Source organism: Alternaria novae-zelandiae (genome assembly GCF_023758075.1).
Source record: "Alternaria novae-zelandiae strain BMP 2774 chromosome Unknown scaffold_23, whole genome shotgun sequence".
NCBI classification, from domain to species: Eukaryota; Fungi; Ascomycota; class Dothideomycetes; order Pleosporales; family Pleosporaceae; genus Alternaria; species Alternaria novae-zelandiae.
This window is the reverse complement of record NW_026056983.1, coordinates 541,429-561,930: the sequence shown is the minus strand read 5'-3', so window position 1 is coordinate 561,930 and position 20,502 is coordinate 541,429. Positions and strand designations below refer to the sequence as shown.

At 52.7% G+C, this 20,502-nt stretch overlaps 8 protein-coding genes across 8 annotated transcripts; 3 read left to right on the top strand and 5 right to left on the bottom strand.

Annotated features, from left to right (window-relative positions):
- Window positions 1–185: 185 nt before the first annotated feature.
- J4E88_009349 (uncharacterized protein) lies at window positions 186–4,990 on the top strand (the record flags this gene model as incomplete). Its single annotated transcript, XM_049402952.1, has 4 exons — window positions 186–216; window positions 325–464; window positions 518–4,906; window positions 4,961–4,990. The coding sequence occupies 4 exons, from the start codon at window positions 186–188 to the stop codon at window positions 4,988–4,990; spliced, it is 4,590 nt and encodes a 1,529-aa protein (XP_049251440.1).
- A 302-nt stretch (window positions 4,991–5,292) lies between these two features.
- Window positions 5,293–6,021, bottom strand: J4E88_009348 (uncharacterized protein; the record flags this gene model as incomplete). Its single annotated transcript, XM_049402951.1, has 1 exon — window positions 5,293–6,021. One exon carries the CDS (start codon window positions 6,019–6,021, stop codon window positions 5,293–5,295), a length of 729 nt encoding a protein of 242 aa, XP_049251439.1.
- Window positions 6,022–6,524: 503 nt separating this feature from the next.
- On the bottom strand, window positions 6,525–7,664 carry J4E88_009347 (uncharacterized protein; the record flags this gene model as incomplete). Its single annotated transcript, XM_049402950.1, has 2 exons — window positions 6,525–7,573; window positions 7,661–7,664. 2 exons carry the CDS (start codon window positions 7,662–7,664, stop codon window positions 6,525–6,527), a joined length of 1,053 nt encoding a protein of 350 aa, XP_049251438.1.
- A 2,220-nt stretch (window positions 7,665–9,884) lies between these two features.
- Window positions 9,885–11,725, top strand: J4E88_009346 (uncharacterized protein; the record flags this gene model as incomplete). Its single annotated transcript, XM_049402949.1, has 4 exons — window positions 9,885–10,076; window positions 10,132–10,661; window positions 10,717–11,235; window positions 11,299–11,725. The coding sequence occupies 4 exons, from the start codon at window positions 9,885–9,887 to the stop codon at window positions 11,723–11,725; spliced, it is 1,668 nt and encodes a 555-aa protein (XP_049251437.1).
- Window positions 11,726–13,108: 1,383 nt separating this feature from the next.
- On the top strand, window positions 13,109–14,507 carry J4E88_009345 (uncharacterized protein; the record flags this gene model as incomplete). Its single annotated transcript, XM_049402948.1, has 5 exons — window positions 13,109–13,156; window positions 13,208–13,426; window positions 13,480–13,580; window positions 13,644–13,928; window positions 13,979–14,507. The coding sequence occupies 5 exons, from the start codon at window positions 13,109–13,111 to the stop codon at window positions 14,505–14,507; spliced, it is 1,182 nt and encodes a 393-aa protein (XP_049251436.1).
- Window positions 14,508–14,865: 358 nt separating this feature from the next.
- J4E88_009344 (uncharacterized protein) lies at window positions 14,866–16,344 on the bottom strand (the record flags this gene model as incomplete). Its single annotated transcript, XM_049402947.1, has 1 exon — window positions 14,866–16,344. The coding sequence occupies one exon, from the start codon at window positions 16,342–16,344 to the stop codon at window positions 14,866–14,868; it is 1,479 nt and encodes a 492-aa protein (XP_049251435.1).
- Window positions 16,345–16,928: 584 nt separating this feature from the next.
- J4E88_009343 (uncharacterized protein) lies at window positions 16,929–18,091 on the bottom strand (the record flags this gene model as incomplete). The annotated part of the gene is made up of 2 exons (XM_049402946.1): window positions 16,929–17,462; window positions 17,516–18,091. The coding sequence occupies 2 exons, from the start codon at window positions 18,089–18,091 to the stop codon at window positions 16,929–16,931; spliced, it is 1,110 nt and encodes a 369-aa protein (XP_049251434.1).
- A 1,430-nt stretch (window positions 18,092–19,521) lies between these two features.
- J4E88_009342 (uncharacterized protein) lies at window positions 19,522–20,187 on the bottom strand (the record flags this gene model as incomplete). Its single annotated transcript, XM_049402945.1, has 1 exon — window positions 19,522–20,187. One exon carries the CDS (start codon window positions 20,185–20,187, stop codon window positions 19,522–19,524), a length of 666 nt encoding a protein of 221 aa, XP_049251433.1.
- Window positions 20,188–20,502: the final 315 nt, after the last annotated feature.

Sequence of the window (20,502 nt, the reverse complement as noted above, 5' to 3'; positions counted from 1 at the left end):
CCTGACTTGCACTAAAGAATTGCGTGCTTTCGGCACGCGTTGTCATGACCTCTTAAAGGGAATTTTTCCACTGCCGTTGCCGCTGACTATGAGGACTGTCGCCGACGGTCCGAAGTACTACTATTGCTCGTCTCCCCCGTAGACATTTCCTTACTGTTACCGTCAACCCTGAATTCGCAGTCAATATGGGGTCTATCTCGACTGCAGGAGAGGCTGGTACGTCCCCGCAACCATTCGCCCCACCAATGCTCTACCCCATCATGTCGCCATGGGAGAGTAGTGGGAGGCTGCAAATGCACATATACTGACCTGCATGCTGTATAGTGGCCCGAATTGCCCACCTGGCCTCCGACGTGATCGTATCGGTCGTCCCTTCCTTCACAACCGAGTCCGAGTTCTCTGAGCCTCTGCGGGGACTCCAGAAGCACAACGCGCCCAGCGTTGTTTGCAAGACACAGCCAGAGGTGTGTTCGCATGCTCGTTACAAGTAACCAACCCGTATTAAGAATCTCTCCAGGTCCTCACTGTCCGCCAAAATGCCGACCCTCTGCTCTCCGTCTTCCAGCCCATCCGCTCGGGCAAGCTCACCAGCGTCACCACAACCTCGTCCATTCTCGTCAAGTCGATACCGCACCTTTACAAGCTTGCACAATATCCCGTCGTCCTCCACGTATCAGTGGCGCCCTCGGGCTTCCCTGACTTCTCCGACATCACCTCCATCAGACAGTCTGGATTCGCCTTCATCCAATCCGAGACACTACAGGAGTTGCAAGATCTTGCTCTCACTGCCCATGCTTTGGCCATCAAGTCGGGCAAGGGTGTCATCCACTTCTTCGATTCGGGCGCGACCGCTTTCAAGAAGACTGTTGAGGTAGAGGATGCCGACCTGGTCCGAAGCGTCATCGACCTGGACGCGGTGGCGGCATACCAAAACACCAAGTCGGAGGAGACCACACTATACGCCGACGATGGCAGGAACCCGACACTGTCCTTCGCTCGGAGTCAGGCTGTCAATGCCGCTCCAGCAGCAGCGCCTGTCAGCCTTCCTGAGCATCCCAAGTCGCTTCCTGCATCGGAGAGGAACAGCCAACGCGCCGATTCTTCTTCTGGCTCGTCGCAGCGCGATGCTAGCACCAGCGGCGCGTCAGTATCTTCGGCAACCACAGTGGAGTCATTGATCTCCAAGCCCGTTTCATCCGAGGATATCTACCGCTTCGCCACACAGATTTGGGGAACCATCCGTGATGCCACAGGACGAAGCTACGATGCCTTTGCTTTCTCTGGCACTGGCAACGAGGAGGCTGCCATTTTCCTCTTTGGTGCCGACACTGCTGTCTGGGCTACCGAGTTGGACAGCGTGGAGGAGACCAAGGCATACGCCAACACAGCCGTCATCACAGCCAGGCTATACCGTCCCTGGTTGGGTGCGTCCCTTGCTCCCTTGCTTCCCCGGTCGCTTAAGAGGATCGCGGTGCTGGAGCAAGTTCGACGAAAGACTACCCGATGGGGCCCTGTACTGCTCGACCTTCTGATGTCGCTCAAATCAACCGGTGGCGCCTCTCCTACGGTTGTAGGATACCAACTTGGCTACATCAACGAGGACACTGTGTCGCAAGCAATGCGCGGCGTTTACCAGAACTTGATGAGCGAGACGCCTGTACAAAACCTCGTCATCGGCAACCTCGATGGACCGGAGCCCCAGGCTATCAAGGTCGAGCAACCAGGGTTAGAGAATGCCTACATGAAGATCTTGAACCAGGTCTTTGGTGAGAAGCTTCACATTGCTAACCAGCTTGGTTCGCAGCACGCCGGTGTCTCCAACGAGATCTCCTCCACCCCAGAGTACGGATTCGGCTCGCTAGTAGCGCGCAAGGAACATCGTCAGCGATTCGTGGACGAGGCTGCGGCTGCTTCCAAGGAGAACTCTTTCACCACACAAGCGCCCAGGGAGTGGCTGTCGAAGTGGGCACTGAACGCCGATGATACCGACAAGGCTAACGACCTGGCCTCTGAGGTCATCGCACGCTTGGGTACCGACGGCTCGCCCGCTGCCAGTCAGCTGTTGTCATCAAAGAAGCTGTTCTACAAGGAATCACCATGGTTGATTGGCTCAGACGCCTGGGCGTACGACCTGGGTAACTCTGGTGTGCACCACGTCCTCGCCTCTGGCGAAAATGTCAATATGCTCATCGTCGACTCAACACCATATTCCGAGCGCGCAGCCGCCGACGCTGCGAGGCGGAAGAAGGACATTGGTCTGTACGCAATGAACTTCGGCAACGCTTACGTGGCATCGGTCGCTGTATACAGCTCTTACACCCAGGTTCTCGAGGCTATGATCGAGGCTGACAAATTCAACGGTCCCTCCGTCGTGCTTGCTTACCTACCGTACGAGAAGGAGAATGACACGCCCCTGACTGTCTTGCAAGAGACCAAGAAGGCTGTTGACCTTGGTTACTGGCCATTGTACCGATGGGACCCACGCGCCGAGGAGAAGGGTGAAGAGAACTTCAAACTTGACTCGGAGCGAATCAAGAAGGAGTTAGAGGAGTTCCTGTCCCGTGACAACTACATGTCTCAGGTCATGAAGAGACATCCTGAGTTCTCATCCAACATCTCTGGATCCTACGGAACCGAAGTCAGGCAACTGCAAAAGCGCAAGGCCAAGGATGCTTACAGCAAGCTTCTTGAAGGACTCCAGGGCGACCCTATGACCATTCTCTTCGCTTCCGACAACGGTAACGCTGAGAACCTAGCCAAGCGTCTAGGGAATCGCGGCAAGGCTCGTGGTCTCAAGACTATGGTCATGGCTATGGACGACTTCCCAATCGAAGATTTGCCCAACGAGCAGAACGTCATTCTGATGACTAGTGTAGCTGGACAAGGAGAGTTCCCTCAGAATGGTCGCACGTTTTGGGAGACCGTCAAGGACTCTACGGATCTGGATCTCGCAACAGTCAACTTTGGTGTCTTCGGTCTCGGTGACAGTCACTATTGGCCACGCAAGGAGGACAAGATCTACTACAACAAGCCCGCAAAGGACCTACATGCTCGTCTGCTTACTCTCGGTGCTAAGCCTTTGGCCGAGTGTGGTCTTGGAGATGACCAAGACCCAGACGCTTACCAGACTGCGTACTCTGAGTGGGAGCCAAAACTCTGGGAGCAGCTTGGTGTTGCCAACGTCGAGAACCTACCTGAGGAGCCGGCGCCGCTGACCAATGAGGATATGAAGGCCGCTTCCAACTTCCTCCGAGGAACCATTGAGGAGGGTTTGGCCGACACTAGCACTGGCGCCATCTCTGCAAGCGATCAACAGCTCACCAAGTTCCACGGAACCTACATGCAAGATGACCGTGACCTTCGCGACCAACGCAAGGCCCAGGGTCTCGAGCCGGCATACTCCTTCATGATACGCTGCCGACTACCTGGTGGTGTCTCGACGCCGAAGCAATGGCTACAGATGGACGAGATCAGCACGAAGCTCGGTAACGAGACCATGAAGCTCACCACTCGCCAAACCTTCCAATTCCACGGCGTCGTGAAGGGTAAACTCAAGCCGGCTATGCAGGCTATCAACAAAGCCTTGATGACCACTATCGCGGCTTGCGGTGATGTCAACCGAAACGTCATGTGCAGCTCTCTCCCAACTCAGTCAAAGTACCACGGCCAGGTTCAGAACATTGCACAGAAGATCAGCGATCACCTTCTTCCTTCTACCACCGCCTACCACGAGATTTGGCTGGAGGATGATGAGACAAAGGAGAAGCGCAAGATCGCTGGTGAAGCTGTCCAAGACCACGAGCCACTCTATGGCCCTCTCTACCTCCCGCGAAAGTTCAAGATCACCATTGCCATTCCACCTCACAACGACACCGATGTTTACGCTCACGACATTGGTCTCATCGCCATCAAGGGTGAGGATGATAACCTCGTAGGTTTCAACCTACTTGCTGGTGGCGGTATGGGTGTAACGCACAACAACAAGAAGACCTACCCGCGAACTGGAAGCATGTTCGGCTACGTCGCAGCCGACCAAGTGCACCTTGCTTGCGAGAAGATCATGCTCGTCCAACGTGACCACGGTGACCGCAAGAACAGGAAGCACGCCCGTCTCAAGTACACCATTGATGACATGGGCGTTGATGTTTTCAAGGGAAAGGTCGAAGAGCTCTGGGGACAGAAGTTCGACGAGCCCAGACCTTTCAAGTTCCAAAGCAACATCGATACCTTTGGCTGGCAGAAGGACGAGACTGGTCTCAACCACTTCACTTTCTTCATTGAGAACGGCCGCATTGAAGACACTGCCGACTTCCCAATGAAGACTGGTCTGATCGAGGTGGCGAAGGTACACAAGGGCGAGTTCAGGTTGACTGGTAACCAGCACTTGATCTTGGCCAACGTCGCCGACGAAGACCTGTCTGCTATGAAGGAGCTGCTCAAGAAGTGGAAGCTTGACAACACCAACTTCTCTGCAATGAGGTTGTCTAGTTCCGCCTGTGTTGCCTTCCCCACTTGCGGTCTTGCTATGGCTGAGTCTGAGCGTTACCTACCTGAGCTGATCTCCAAGCTCGAGGGCACGCTCGAAGAGTCTGGGCTACGACAAGACAGCATCGTCATGCGCATGACTGGTTGCCCTAACGGTTGCGCACGTCCATGGCTTGCTGAGATTGCTTTCGTCGGCAAGGCTTATGGCGCGTACAACATGTACCTTGGTGGTGGCTACCACGGTCAAAGGCTGAACAAGCTTTACAGGAGCTCGATCAAGGAAGAAGAGATCCTTGAGATCCTGCAGCCTATGATCAAGCAGTACGCTAAGGAGAGGAACGAGGGTGAGCACTTCGGTGACTTCGTCATCAGGAAGGGCTACATCAACGAGACCACTCATGGAACAAACTTCCACGACAACGTAAGTTCCAAGGAATCAGACCATTCATGAGATGCATTGCTAACACCCTCATAGACTGCGGAAATGGAGTCAGATGGCGAGTAAGCCTATCAGCTCGGTGTGAAGTTGGAGGTCTTGATGGATTTCGTCGCATCTCGTCGTTCTTATGAAAATTTATGAACATTTTCTGGCGTTATATGGAGAGGTCTAAGCGGTTGGGAAACGTCTTGTCTATACTTTATGACTTATCGCATGATCAAAAGGAATGAATGATACCATAGCATATTCAATGCTTCTGTTCGTAACTTTAACTTCCGTTGGCTTTCGATCTGATGTTTGATCTTGCGATGATTCCTAACCCTCGGCCTAGCACGGAAACAGCTGACTTGAGTGCGAGCCTTCCCTCCTTACGGGCTCAGCCTCTCAATCTTCCACTCTGCCCCCTTCATCTTCTCGGTGTTGTCCTCTCCACCAACCTTCCTGTAAACAAAGCGATCATGCAGTCGACTCGGCCGTCCCTGCCAAAACTCCACCATATCCGGCACAATTCTCAGCCCGCCCCAAAACTCCGGCACGGGGATCTTATCCTTGCCATCGAACCTCTTCTCGACATCCTCTACTCTCTTCTCTAGCTGCTCCCTACTCTCAATCACACTACTCTGCTGACTTGCCCACGCCCCAATTCTTGAACCGCGAATCCTCGTATCGTAATAAACCTGCGACTCCTCATTCGTAAGCCTCTCTACCGTTCCTTCGACACGAATTTGACGCTCCAGTTCGCGCCAGTGGAAAGTCAATGCCGCATGAGGATTGCTTCGTATGTCGCTAGCCTTGCGACTTGTATCGAAGTTTGAGTAGATGACAAAGCCGCGCTCGTCCAGCTCTTTCATGTAGAGTGTGCGTGCTGACACTCTTCCGCTGGGTAGTTCTGCGGTAGACAAGACGACGGTCTCAGGCTGGTATACGTTGTTGGCTTGCGCTTCCTCGAACCACTTGTGGAATTGGTCGGTTGGCGAGGGGAGGAGGTCCTCGCGGTCTAGTGCGCCTTTGTTGTACTGAGTGGCATGGCCGGGGTCTTCGGAGTTGCTTGTTGGTGCGAAGATTTTCTTCGCTGACTCGGTGGCTGAGTGCAGCATGCTTTTTGGTCGTTGTGGAGGATGTTGTGCAAAGAAGGGTGATGCGAAGTAGCGTGTAGAACTCGTAATTGGGACGGGTCTCGAATATCTATTGAAGATGCTTGTACACCTAGATGCGAGCATTGGTCACTTCAAGCTATGGTGGAGGTTTGATACGTTGACTCACTTCGTGGCGTGATCTGAGCGATGCAATGCTCGGAATGAGTCCTCTCACGATCGGAACGAAGTGGGGTGACGTAACTAGATGCTAGCGCGATTATCGACCAGCCACCGCCAGCTGGCGTATCGCTGCGCTGTGACACGAACCTCACGCGTTCACTGACAGCTAGTAAAAGGGATGAAACATCGAAGCTCTTGTGCATTGATGTCATTATCATGAGAACGCGACTTGATTCCAAAATTGCCGCCCTGAAGAATTTGAAGCTTTCCCATTTCAGAACGCGCTAAACCCCTCGTACCTGCCCGAACATCGACGCGTCTGAAGAGTATCAAACAGCCATTTTCTAATCAGCCATCAATCTCAAACAGTCCTCCTGTTCATCCAGGTCGTACCTCACACTCGTCTTAACCTTCTTATCTCCTTTGTAGTGTGCCGTCTCCCTCAGCAGCCGTTGTGTCTCATTATCGAATCCATACGTTAGTGTGGGAAGCGCGCTCTCCTTCCACACTGGTATTCTCAGTCGTGCAGACTCGATTATAACGAGAATCACGTATAGGATTCCTATCGAGAGCATTGCGACTGGAAAAGTCATGTATGCCCAGTCGACACGTACGTGTGTGACCCAGCGTTGTGTGACGCCCTCAAGTCGATCGGGGGAGGTATTGCGCATCTGGTTTGTGAGACTACGGGCCACATTTTCGAATGTTGTGGTTAGATTTGTGGAGTTCCATAACGCGTCCACGAAAGCCGGTGCGTCTTCATCCGGAAAGGCGATCAAAGAGGGCGGTGGCTTACCACTGGGCTTTGCAGCATAGCTCGTGAAGACGTGGAGATAGTCGATGGTACTTCGAAGAAGCGCGTGAGATATGTTCACCTCTTGTGCCGCCATTGGAGAGAAGCCCCCAGCCTGTTCAGAAGGAATGAGAAGCCGAAGGTCATGTCTCGGAAAATCTATCGCGGGATTGTATAGGTCGTATCCGGTGCTATCCAGGTATCTTTCATCTTCCGAATCCAGAGATCCGATGGTCTTGTATATCTTATGGGAGTCAGGGTCTCGAACAGCCCAAGATCCGATGACGTGCTCCTCGAGCACACCATTCTTACTACTGGCTTGGTAGATGTTCGAACAGAAATACAACGCGCACTCTGTTGCAACAGGATGTGACAACTCCCATGGCACTTTAGATTTGACCCAGTCATCAGGAGCTTTGATGATTTTGAAGCTCATCATCAAAGTTTGCACATCAGAATGTTCCAGAGTTTGACGTGCGGTAGACCCTGTCTTCACTGTCATGAATGTTCGGGGCGTCCCTGATTCAGCGCCCGTAGTATACTTGTACCAGTCGTCGTCGTCCATATTCGACAGACCGTTCCAGTTTTTAATCTCAGTCTCTGGTAGTGAGAACACAGAGTATGGTCTGAATGTAGATATGTGAAGTCAGCGTATGTCTGATATCCAGTCCGTACGACGACACTCACCCATTTGCCGGCCTGTAGGGAGCTGCTGGAACAGTCGACCCGTTCGTGCCGTTCAACGCTTGCGACCCGTTGAATACGAGCGCATCAGAGATATCCTTGCAAGAACTGCACACAGCAGCCGAAACGAACGCTGGCCAGGTACAGTTACCGGTAGGGCAAGTAAAGGCGACATTGTTGGGGGCGTTTGTGGAGGTATTATAGAACCCTGCATTGACAGAGCTGACGATTCCAAAGTCTGGCCGACTCTGGGTAGATGTGTATTGCAATATACCAGACGGTGTTTTGATTGCCCCTAAGGCTCCGCCTGTATTCTCGATTATGTATCCACCGTCAACCCTCAAAGATCGGCCGATGGTAGCGTTAGAAGTTGGCCCGATGTCGGCAGCGATTGAGCCCATCGCTATATCATCAATTGTTCCGTAGGTAGAGATGACCGCCTGGAAAAATGGATCAAATGCGACTGTACCTAAGAGAAGGCAGTTATGTTAGCCTGATTCTAACGCTAGATACAGAACTCGAGGTTGATGAGTGTACGAAGGAGTTGCGATGAGGTGCCGTGAGCTAACTATCGAAGATGAAATAGGTCGATGATCCATGACATACCTACGGTGACTAGAGCACCAAGAGCTGCCCAGTGTCTGCGATTGAATCAGTTTTGTAGTGCGTTTTGATGCTCACAGGGGTCTTTACCGGAATCGCAACCAAAGGAAAAGACGAGACCCGCCCCAGGGCCCACGGCTCGCTTCGTCGAACCTTTCAAATGCAAGTACAGAGTCTGACCTTCTGCGCAGCCAGCTCCATTTCTGCTGCCCGACGCAGGCACTCATAGCAAACGCCAGAGTAGTTCTTGCTACCGTACCGAGAAGGGCCACGATTGTGTTGAGCGTAAAGATGAATGTCCAGGCCGTGACCGGCTTGTTGTCTTGGCCAATGAGAATGATGACTATCGCGGCGATTGAGGCTATGCTTGCGATCAATGCGAAAATCTCGAAAACCCATGAGAGAATTGTTTTGCGAAGTCGGTAAGACGTTTTGCTTGCTTTCTCGAGATTCACAGCGTCCGAGCTGTGAATCGAGACTGCAGTTGCTCGCTCGGTGGCAGGGTCGTTACTGAGATGACTTGTAGAGTTGGAGTGTACCAGAGGCTCTTCAGACGCATCCACATCGTCTGCGAAGCTATAGGTTGCTGCTGGGAATGACATAGGTCGTCGCGTAGAGGCGAATCGTCCTGTCGAAGTTGCAGACGACAGATCAAATTCGGGGGATATCGATCTTCCGTCGTTCATCTTGGAGTTTGTATGTACAGTAGAGATTTAGTACGTAGTGAGTGAGAAAGATGAATTGCATCCAGACAATTTTGGAGGGAAGGCTGCTACAAATGGCTGAGTGAGCTGAAACTACAACAATGTAGGAAGCGCCCCAGGTCTAGTCAGCCACACCCATGGAGCCCTTGATGAGAGATTCCTGTTGGACCTCCGGTGGTGCCAACCTTAGCTGTGTGACCTCACAATATGCACGAACGGCAAGGGCAACTTCTGGCCCCCATTATCCACCTCCCTCCAGTGTATCGTAATGCGCACTGACTAAAAGGCTGACGGAAATGGAACTTGCGCATTATGTGTATCTACAGTAGAAGAAATGAATATGAAGAGCGCTTGTCGAAAACATGGGTTTGGACAGATAGGTACGTATGTTGGAAGGGAAACAGTCGGGACGAGATAAGCACGCTTTCCCGCGGGGCTTGCACTGCCTCGCCGCCCCCTTTTTCATACTCCCCTCACGGCGCTGCGCCAATGTATAAATAAGGTCGAACATGATCGCAATTGCAACGATGTGCGTCGGCGACCAAATAAGAGCTTTCCAAGAAAACACAGCGCGGATATCTACGTGATCCCACCTGTCTGAAGCCATGAGGGAAGTTTCAGGCGCTATAGATAGCAACACGCGTACAGCATTGGGGCCAATTCGAAGAAACTTATATTGATAGTTGCCTGGATAGTGAGGTAGTCACACAAAAAGCAAGAGAAATTCCATCGGTCAGTGATTGCTTGATCACGGCAGGCCGGGTGTTGATGTGATGGCAGTGGCCTGCGAGTGATGTTTGGGTTGGGGGCCATCCTCGCGGGAAATCGGAAGAGAGGCCAAGGAAAGCCCCCACTCGGGCCCCGCCTCCGGCCGACCCGCCGGCTTCCCGCCTTTCATACACTTACCCAGCGATACCACGATGCGCGACTCAACTTCCTACCAGTACGATCTGGGTTCTTACCATCGCAAGATTAGCACATCCAGCCCAGCTTCGCAAATATGGTTCGATCGCGGTTTGGTCTGGTGCTACGCCTTTCACCATGAAGAGTCAGCCCGATGCTTTGAACGAGCTATCAGCGAAGACTCGAATTGCGCGATAGCTTATTGGGGTGTAGGTTTTTGACGGTCTCCCAGGGATGTCTTGTAAACCAAGCTGATCGGCGCAGCTCGCGTTCGCCCTCGGACCGAATTACAACAAGCCTTGGGACTTGTTTGACGAGAAAGAACTCAAGGCCACACTAGGAAAGATAAATGAAGCGAACAAAAAGGCCGAACTACATGCATCCAGTGCGTCGGATCTGGAAAGAGCCCTAATCGACGCCGTCCAAGTGCGCGTGCCGAAAGGTCTAGATGAAGCTGCGTTCCAAGCATGTAACGAAGAGTATGCCAAAGCTATGGAGGGTGTTTACAAGCGTTTCTCTGACGACCTTGACGTGGCGTCTCTCTACGCAGACTCTCTTGTCTGTCTCTCGGCATGGAATCTATGGGATCTCAAGACGGGCCAACCGACGCCAGGTGCTCGCTCTTTAGAGGCGAAGACCGTGCTCGAAAAGGCTTTACAGCAGGACGGCTCACATCTGCACCCAGGAGTTCTCCACCTGTACATTCATTTGATGGAGATGTCAGCAACGCCTGAAGTAGCCCTTATCTGTGCAGATCAGCTAAGACATCTTACCCCCGACGGAGGACATTTGCTGTAAGTGCATGCAAGAAGCCTCCGTAAAGCACATACTAACTCTAGAGACCTATAGACATATGCCGTCCCATCTGGACATCCTTGTTGGCGACTATCGACGTGCCATAGACGCTAACACCCAAGCCTGCCTTGCAGATGAGAAGTATGTCTCAGAGCATGGAGCACAAAACTTCTACTCATTTTACGTGATGCACAACTATCACTCGCTCATATATGCAGCGATGTTTGCGGGGCAGCTGAAGGTTGCGCTAGATGCGGTCGACCGCATGGAAGCCTCACTGCCTGTCTCGCTTCTGCGCATCGAAAGTCCGCCCATGGCAGACTGGCTGGAGAACTTTGCATCAGTTCGTGTACATGTCCTGGTTCGCTTCGGTCAATGGCAAGATCTCATCGCACTCGAGATGCCATCGGATAGAGATCTTCACTGTGTGACAACAGCTATGACGCATTATGGCAAAGGTATTGCGTATGCCGTTACTGGCGACATCGTGAAGGCACAGAAGGAACGCGACGCTCTGGTCGAAGCAGTTGAACGTATTCCAGCATCTCGGATATGTGGGGATTTTCCAAACAGGTACGGTGAATACAGTCAAGCTATCCGGAATGGCGGGCTATAAGGGCATACTAATCCATGCAGGTCTAATGTCGTCCTTCAAGTTGGGATAGCAATGCTGGACGGCGAACTTGAGTACCGCAAAGGCAACTATGAGGAAGCCTTCAGACACCTTGAAACAGCCATCCAGCGTGAGGACGATCTGGTGTACGCCGAGCCATGGCCCTGGATGCAGCCGACACGACACGCCTATGCCGCTCTGTTGTTGGAGCAGGGCCGAATAGAAGATGCGGCAGCGGCCTATAAAGCAGACCTTGGGTTCGATGATACGCTACCGCGGGCAAGGCAACATCCGAACAACGTATGGGCCCTGCGCGGCTACCATGAGAGTTTGATAACCTTGGGTCGAAAAGACGAGGCGGGAATCATTGGGCAGCAACTCAGGATAGCACTTGCTGTAGCTGATGTTAGTGTCAAGGCAAGCTGCTACTGCCGACGCATTCCTGAGTAGTGGGAACTCGTAGAGGGTCGGGCAGTTCGTGATGACCCGAAACATTACGGTAGGATGCGATCGTCGTTGAACGCCTATGGTTCCTGGCCAGTTGGGCTTCATTCCGTGTCCTCCGTGTCCACTTGGCCAACTAAATCCTCCGGCGGATTATGAGGACGATCTTCTATCTGGGTGCAGAGAGGTGCTGCGGTGTGAAAGACACAAGGATTGCTGGCCAGCATCGTCCGTGTTGGTGTCTTTTCGAGCGGATAGATGCAGCTCGTTTCCATATCGGACTGATCTGTCCGAATCTGTCAACGATGTCAGTACGACTCGTGGTTCATCGCTCGTATCATTCCTTGGGCGTTCCCCTTTCGATCAGATGTCAACAGCCTTACGTACTGTTTCGGAGTCGCCTCCGTTACCTTCAAGGGGTTAATGATGACCCGAGTGACAGTTCCGCTACTGAACAAGCCGTCTCTAAGTGCCTTGGTATGCATTGCTGATGAGTCGTGTCCCATCTCCCACTTATCACCCAGTCATGCCTCGGTATCTGGAAGCCCAGTTTCACGATCTGCCGCTAACGGTCGCCGACGTCCTCCGCTACCCTGTAGCTTCCACGTGTCTTACCAAGATCGTGCTAGATCGCCTCGCTTAGCACGCCCCGCCGGAAATTTCGTCCCCAACAGAGTCACGTCTAGTATGCACCTGCGCATGTACACATGCGTTGACTATCGTCCCTGAGGAAAACGCGGATCCCTCCTGTTCCTGGGCCACGCGACATTGACGCTTGGCATTTAACCGGCATTCACCAATGTTAGAAATCAACATCGAGGTCAGCCTGTGGGACCAGAGCGGATCCACAGGCTTGCACACACGGGAACTTGAACACGGGAACTTGAGCACCGAAAACTCTGACGTCTGCAGCCAAAGCGGGCACTTGAATGTCGGAACGGAGTCCGTCGACGTTAATTGTGCGCGGGTAGTCTAGATTGCGGGAGCTTCACGAGCCGCAGTTCTCCATCAACAAATTATGATCGTCTATGATTCAGGCGGATAACGTGGTAGGAGAACTCCCAGAACAGCAGCTGCGAAGCCGCGGGAATAATCGCCACAACATCCCTGATGTCCTATCGCAACGTCTGGGCGTTGATCAGCATGGCGTGCAAGCGGACCCTGCTCTGACATGCCGGCGGTGTTTGCCATTCCTGATTCAGTAGCACAGGGCAGGCCCACGAGCCGCCCTTCCCCTGGGCACCCATCGAATCGAGACTCGCTTGACTGTGGGCTGACTGAACTTGGCTGGTACCCAAGGGCCCGGGTACGAGGTATATGGAGCCAAAACCCGCCGGATTCTTCAGAACCTGGGGGTGAACCAGATTTGCCCGAATTCACGCCTTCACCATGGCTTCAAGGCACGAACTTGCGAACCGAGGACCTGAACTGCAGGCGGTATGTTCAAAGACGCTGAACGAAGTGGAGACCATTAACTGACATCCGCAGGTGTGCTCAACGTTCGTCTCGCTAGCGTTCATTACCACTGTCCTGCGAGTTTACGTACGAGCCCGTATCGTTAAAGCTTTCGGAGCAGACGACTGGTGGATGGTGGCCGCATTGTGTGCTCATGTTATGTTTGCTACTTGCGCAATTGGCGGTATCCACTATGGCACTGGACGCCATATGGACACACTTTCGAGTGAGCAACAGTACAAAGCAATGAGGGTACGTGCGAACCTTTAAAATTGTCTCGATCTCAATTCTAACAGTATGTATAGTACTGGTGGCTTTGCTACATCGCGTACTGCTGGGCGATGATTACGTCAAAGATGTCCATTGGCCTGTTCCTTCTCCGTGTCACTGTTAAGAAACTGCACAAGTAAGCCATGCCTTTGCGTTAGTCTCACAAGATTCAGTAACTGACTTCATACTCCTCATATAGGTACATCATCTACGCTGCGATGGGCCTCACGGTGCTGTGCGGCCTCGTCTTCTTCTTCGTCACCCTCTTCCAATGCCACCCGATCAGCTTCTTCTGGGATAAGAACAACCCAGCAGGGACTTGCATCAACGTAGACGTCATCATCGGTCTTACGTTCCTGTACAGCGCAATCTCGGTCATTAGCGACTTCACGTTTGCTATTCTACCCTTCTTCCTGATTTGGGGCTTGAACATGTCCGTCAAGACCAGGGTCCTTTTGATTCCTATTCTCGGGATGGCCTGCGTGTAAGCTCTCTTGTCACCACTCCAGCATAAGATTCCTAACAATATTGCAGTGCTAGTGTCGCAGTCTGTGTGCGCATGGGTTACGTTATGGATTTCAAGAACCCCGACTTCCTCTGGGCCACTGTTGATATCGCAATCTGGTCGGACATCGAACAGGGTCTCGCCATCACGGCTGGTTCCCTCGCTACTCTCCGTCCCCTCTGGCGACAAGTTTCCGAGAAATTCGGATTCAGCAACTCCTCCTTCGGCCCGTCACGTCCTTCGAACATGCGAACACCACAATGGGTCAACGACCCGAACAGAGAATCGAAAAAGAAGCCCAGCCTCTTCAGCATGACAATGTCTCTGCTGAAGACTGAAAAAGGAGTGTCTACGAAGTCGGAGATCGACCAGGACTACGGCATGGGCAACCTTCAGCCAGTACGGCTCCGCGATGATCTATCCGCGGAAAATGAGAAGAGCGATAAGGTGTTCAACACTTGGAGAATAAAGGGTGGTGGGAAGGTGTCTGACGAGGAATGCCGAGTTGGAGAAATCACAATGGAGACGCACATCAACCAGAAGAACGAGAGGCGGTAGGAATGGAGAAGGCAACTGGAGTGGACAGTGAACGATATGGACGACCTTGTTATTAGCTAATTTAGATTCATGATACCATCCTCATGGCGGCGCGAGCCAGTCAAAACAATACCAAAAAAACGATATGCACAGCAGACTTGCACATGTTACAATTGCTTTAGGGATGTCGTGATGTCTCGCGTGGTATAGAGCTCATGTACGATGCTCGCACCCCATCAATGCATGCAAGTTGAAGCGAGATTCGTTGGCGGTGTATGTAACCTTAGAACGTTTTGACTAAAGGGATCTAAGTATCAAAAACTACATAATCCAGGTCAAACTCTAGCGCATGACCAACTCCAAGTTTCACAATCACCGTTTAATGTACATTACTCGTCTTCGCCCTCAGGAAATTCTCAACCATCTCATCACTTACTTCCGTCACATTGGCCGCCGGTTGACTGCGGGACTCCCCTTTGCTCCTCACTGCCGAATCTGGACGTTGGTCGGCACGTGGGCTCACGTCGCCGACCTTCTGAACCGGCCCATCCGGTGCAGAGCCGTTAGACGTCGCTGCCGTGCCCACTGCGCCAGCAGCCCCACTGCGTTGCTGATCTTGGTCATTTATTGATTGTCTGCCCTCTTGCGTCCGCCCCTGCGTTTGCGCTCCACCCACCCTTTCGTTTGATGGTGTGAGGTTACCGTGGAACGGGCGCTGTCGCTGCTTCGCGGCTTCCTTGTCGACTTTCCAAATGCCGCCTGACGGATCGACAGTGTAAGCTTGCGGGTCATGCTTTACTAATCTATCGAAGATCGGGTCGTTGGGTACTGTTTTGAAGAAGACGTGTTGAAACTCCTCGCCCTTCGCTTCTTCGTCTTTCCGCATCTGCCTTTGGCCATTTTCGACTACATTTTTCGCAGTTGAAACGCCCTTCATGTCGCCTTTATGCAGGGATGATATGACATCGCTCCATGCTTTGCGACTCTCCCATGGATCTTGCTCTGAGAGGTCGGGCACAGTCATGGGTTTGTGCTTGATGGTTCTGACGTCGAAGGTCTCCACCTCGGAACCGTTCCGCGCGTCCTTGATGGTAAACGTGCTGTTCCACGCTCCCTCGATTTCGTAGATGGTCTCACCAGGCTTGTCTGCATGGAAAAATCTTGCGTGAAATCCATTTTTGTGCCCGGAGCCAAACAAAGACTTGCCCTCGAATCTGATATGCGATATGTATCCGTTGGAGGAGATGAGAGAATATTCGCCGTACAACTCCGGGTGTGGAACCCCGCCTAAGAGACCCTTGACCTTAATGTTCGGCAGTGGAAGGAGGTAGTCTTCGTCGTACTTGTCGACATGTACTATGGCGTATCCCTTCTGTTTGATACTGACGTTTCCAGAAAATGTGATTTCTTGCTCCGTAAACCCCTCCGCCCGGATCCCAACTTGATCGTTCCACAAATAGCACGCCGTTACAGGTGGATGGTGGCCGACTTGCTCGGAGATTAGTCGCGTCTCGCCCAGCTCCTCAGTATTCCAGCTTCCGAGGAACAGCTCGCCGAGAAAAGCGTTCAACGGCTTCTTGACGCCATCTTCCTCATTCCGCCCCGCATATTGCTGTCCTCGTAACGAGCCTAGGAAGTTCTTGAGCACAAGCAACGCGCGTTTCTCAGGGTCCTCTTCCAACGCCGGTGCAGCCCAGAGATATGGATGATCCGCCCAGTACTGTGGTATCTCAACTGTCGAGTTCTCGGCCAGTACGAACGGCGGTGCAGTAATGTTTGAAAGATCTCCCGAGATGGTCGCTATGGAACCAATAAAGTCCTTGAGCCCAGAGCGGTTTGCTGCGATATCATTTGACATAATTGCGATTTTAGGTTTGACTTGGCTATCATCAATGCCGGGCAATGAACCTAGTTATGGGGAAGATGAGTGACTTCCTAAAGTAGCGCCAAGTCATGACGTCGGTGGTGCAAGACCCTACGGCCTGCGGCTAACAACGTGAGATCTGGCTTGCCCTGGATTTTGGTAGGCTGTGCACCAACGACTCCAACGCCGCATCGCGCAATCTGCCGTAAACACGTACGCGATCGATGTTGGCCCCGTCGCATAATCAGCCCGACCTATCGTAGTCCGACTGCATGTGAGCGACGCGACAGCGACGTCGCGTATTCCTCCCTAACGGTCTCATCCCGCGACAGATCCAAGCTCATTGGGACGATTAGCAACTAACCACCGACGACCAGGACAGATTGTCGCCAGTTAGGCAACCTACTGCAGACTTCACTCGACGTACTCTGCTTACCACTCATCCGACATACCCGTCTTGGCATCATCACCACATTGAGCCTGCTAACAGGTGTGGAAAGCTGTGAACGAGACGGGTTAGGCTGCAGTTGCTTTGCCTCATGAACGTTGTCAATTTTGCTAAGAACGACAAAACCTGCTCACGGCGCAGGATAGCTCAACGCAAAAGCCTCTCTGATCTCATCTTCACCCCATCCCATCGTCAGTCCCAGCTGCAATAGAATCCTCGCCTTCTGCGGATTATAAAACCCACTCGCAATAGTGAAGTCGCCACCGTCTGGTACGAGTCCATCTGCACTTCGATGGCTAGCCACGATCGGAATACCCGTCGCGTTGTAGAGCTCTTCGGCAGCTAGACCTGCCTTACTCGACACACCTCCTGCGCCAACTCCGGCGTAAACGATTCCTTGGGCGCCGGAGGCATAGGATGCGTTGAAAAGACTGGGATCCATGTCCTGGTGGGCGTAGAGAATTGGTACGGAGGCCAAGTCAGTGACGTTGGTTACGTCGAAAACTACGCGGCCTACGGGTTCAGAGGGTGCGAAGAAGAAGAACGGAACTTGGTTAATGAAGACACCGAGTTGTCCGGCTTCGGTCGAGAAGAATGTGTCGAGTGTGTTGGCGTTGTTCTTGGTTGTGTAGAATGCAGAGCCGATGCGGTCGTTGAGTACGATCTGAGGGTATTGTTAACTTGCGTTTCTAGTTCGGCGTTGATTGATCTACTCACCATCGTTCCTCGGTTTCTTCCAGCTGGAGATCCGGCCAGTGTGACCGCTTGGTATAGATTGAGCGGTCCGTCTGCACTCAGCGCGGTCGCTGGTCTCATAGCACCGACTACAATGACAGGTTTCGTGGAGTTAACAGTACTTTCCAAGAAGAATGCAGTCTCCTCAAGCGTATCCGTTCCATGCGTAACCACAACACCCGAAATCTCATCTTTCGCCAACTCAGCATTGATCATATGCGCCAGACTCAGGCTGATAGTCTCATTGATGCTACCAGATCCCACGTTCGAGATCTGGTAGCCGGCAATGTTGGAGATGTTGAGAAGTTCTGGGACGGCATCGACGAGCTGTTGTACCCCGAGGCCGATTGAGTAGCCGATCGTCTGTGTGTTACTGTTGCCCTGAGACGCGATGGTACCGCCGGTTGCGAAGATGGTGACATTGGGGAGAGAAGCGTTGATGGGTGTTTGGATGTCCTGTCTTACGAACAGTCGGTGGAGATTTGAGCGACTGAGATCAATTGGTGAAGCTGATGTGAGGGTTGTGAGAAGAGGGATGAGTTGGATTGAGAGCTTCATCTTGGCGTATGAAGGAGGCACGTAGCTGGATTACAGCCAACTTCCTAGGAACTCGAACTGACCTTTTATACTCTTCGTGATCTCCAATTCATGCAGCTCCAATGCCAAGCTCACCGTCGGCCAACGTACAACGCCTATCTCCACGGCCTCTTATCAAGCCATCTTCAAGCTACTGTCAAGATACTGTCGTCATGCAGTCTTGGTATTTCTACAAGCAGCTCGATTAGTAAATTATGTGAGTCGTAGTCAAGCTTCGCTCTCTTGGCCATGCAAGTCCTCCGGATTTGTCGTGGTATGGTCAGGTCTTATCAGTAAGCCTTGCATGCGATAACCCACCCTCTAGATCCGCTAGAAGATATCTAGTAAGAACGCCAAGTGTGCGTTAGCAAAGCTCGATGACAGGGCATTTTTCATGATAGCCGTTACCGGCCTCTAGTCTTGACGCTTACGTTTGGTTTCCTCTCGGACTTGTGTGGGCGGTACATGGACGTGGAGGCGCAAGAGCTGTATCCTCGGAGGCATTGTGGTAACCCCGCTCACTCACGCCTTTCGTCCCGATTGGGAACGGGCAACCTTGGAAACGACAAGAAGGCGTGACCGAAGTAATTTCTTGACAAAACGTACAACACCATGATGTGATGTCTTCGTTGATATCCATACTACGCTTCTATTTCTATAACAGCCATGTGCCCACCATCCGACCTAACCATTACCGAAGCCCAAGATGCAGACAATAGAGCATACAAGCACCTTTCTGAGCACAGCCTGTATACACAGATATCGAAAGCTGCATATGCACATGCAGCTGAGCTGCTACATCCGGCGGTTTTGAACCACAGCATGAGGGTGTATCTCTACGCCGACGCATTGGCCAAACACGAATCCTCCAAGTACTTCACGGACACTCATCAACGCAATCTACTCGTAGTCGCGTGCCTTTTCCACGATCTCGGAACTACCCAAAATTATGATGGTCCTCAGCGCTTCGAGATTGAGGGCGCCGATGCCGCAGTCGAGTTTCTATCCGGCTTTGGTGTGGGTGGGTCGGACGCACACGATGTCTGGACAGCCATCGCGTGTCATACCAGTCCAGGGATCTCCGAAAGAATTGGTGAGCTGTCGAGACTTGTTCGTATCGGGGTCATTACGGATTTTGGACGGAAAGGCGAGGGGTACGAGGTGCTGCAACCACTGGCCGAGGGACTGGAGGCGCGGTGGGGGCGGGCGGGAATCGAGAAGGTGCTTGGTGATGCGGTGGTGGAGCAGGCAAAGCGGAAGCCAGAGAAGGCGCCGAAGGTTTCGTGGCCGCGTGCGATGTATGATGCATGGCTCGTGGAGCCAGAGTGGGACGGTGTCAACAAGGCGTTTTGAGAGGCTGCATGTGAGCTCCGTATCCTACAGCCTTGCAATCCACCGATGCTGTCACGTCTTCAACCTCCGTCGCTCCTCTCCAGGAAACCCGGATCTCTTTCGATCTTGCCCTCGAACTTTGTCCACCATGCCTGGAATGCCTTCAACGGCACTGTGTCTCCTGAGCCCCAGCTTGTCAAGAAGTCGTAGCAATTCTTGATGATCCTCTGCGCCAGCACCTTAGTCTCCACGCTTCTTTGTCCTCTCAGCACCAACTCATTGCCTTGTCCCATGTTTGGTGTTGCCGATGCTGCGGCCTCTTGAGCCTTGTTCTGCTCCAGAGCTGCGGCGACTTGTTGCGCTGGTTCGACGCTTATCCCAAGGGCCAGCGGCACGGTGCTGCCGTTCGACGCGTCCATCGATACGCCCTCGTCCACCATGGCATCGTCATTGTCGCCTAGGCCACCACCTGCAGGCCCACCGGCTTTGGCGTTCACTTTGAATATCGCGCTAGGCTTCTCGTTCGCGATCGCTCCAAGGAGTTTGAAGTCGGTCGTACCGGGCAGTTGCGCGTAGACGGCGGCGGCGGTGCCATCTGGTAAGGTGACGCCCGGAAGCAGGAAGACGACGATGTGGGTGAAGGACGGCTGCGAAGGGATTTGGAAGGCGAACTGGGTCGGCGATATAACGGAGGAAGGCTCGGTGATGACAGGCCGCCCTGAGATGATGACACCGACTGAAGACATGTTCACGTGTCGCAAGCGCGTGATTCGAAACTATACGAAAAAGAAGTACTTGAGATGGCAGTAAGGCTGCAAGCCGCGCGTGAAGAAGTTTGACATGCAACAATCATCGTTGCGCAGCCTTTGCGACATTTCGAGATGCTTCTGCGTCATTCTTGGTCCAAGCTTTACCCCACATTCACTCGTGTGTGAAGGAGCTCAGACTGGCCGTGAGTTGAGATGACGTTTTGTGCTGCATCACAAAAAAAAACGAACGTTCTAAATATAGTCATTCCATCCGAGTTCTGAACACAGCATGCCCGTAACTCCCTCGCAATG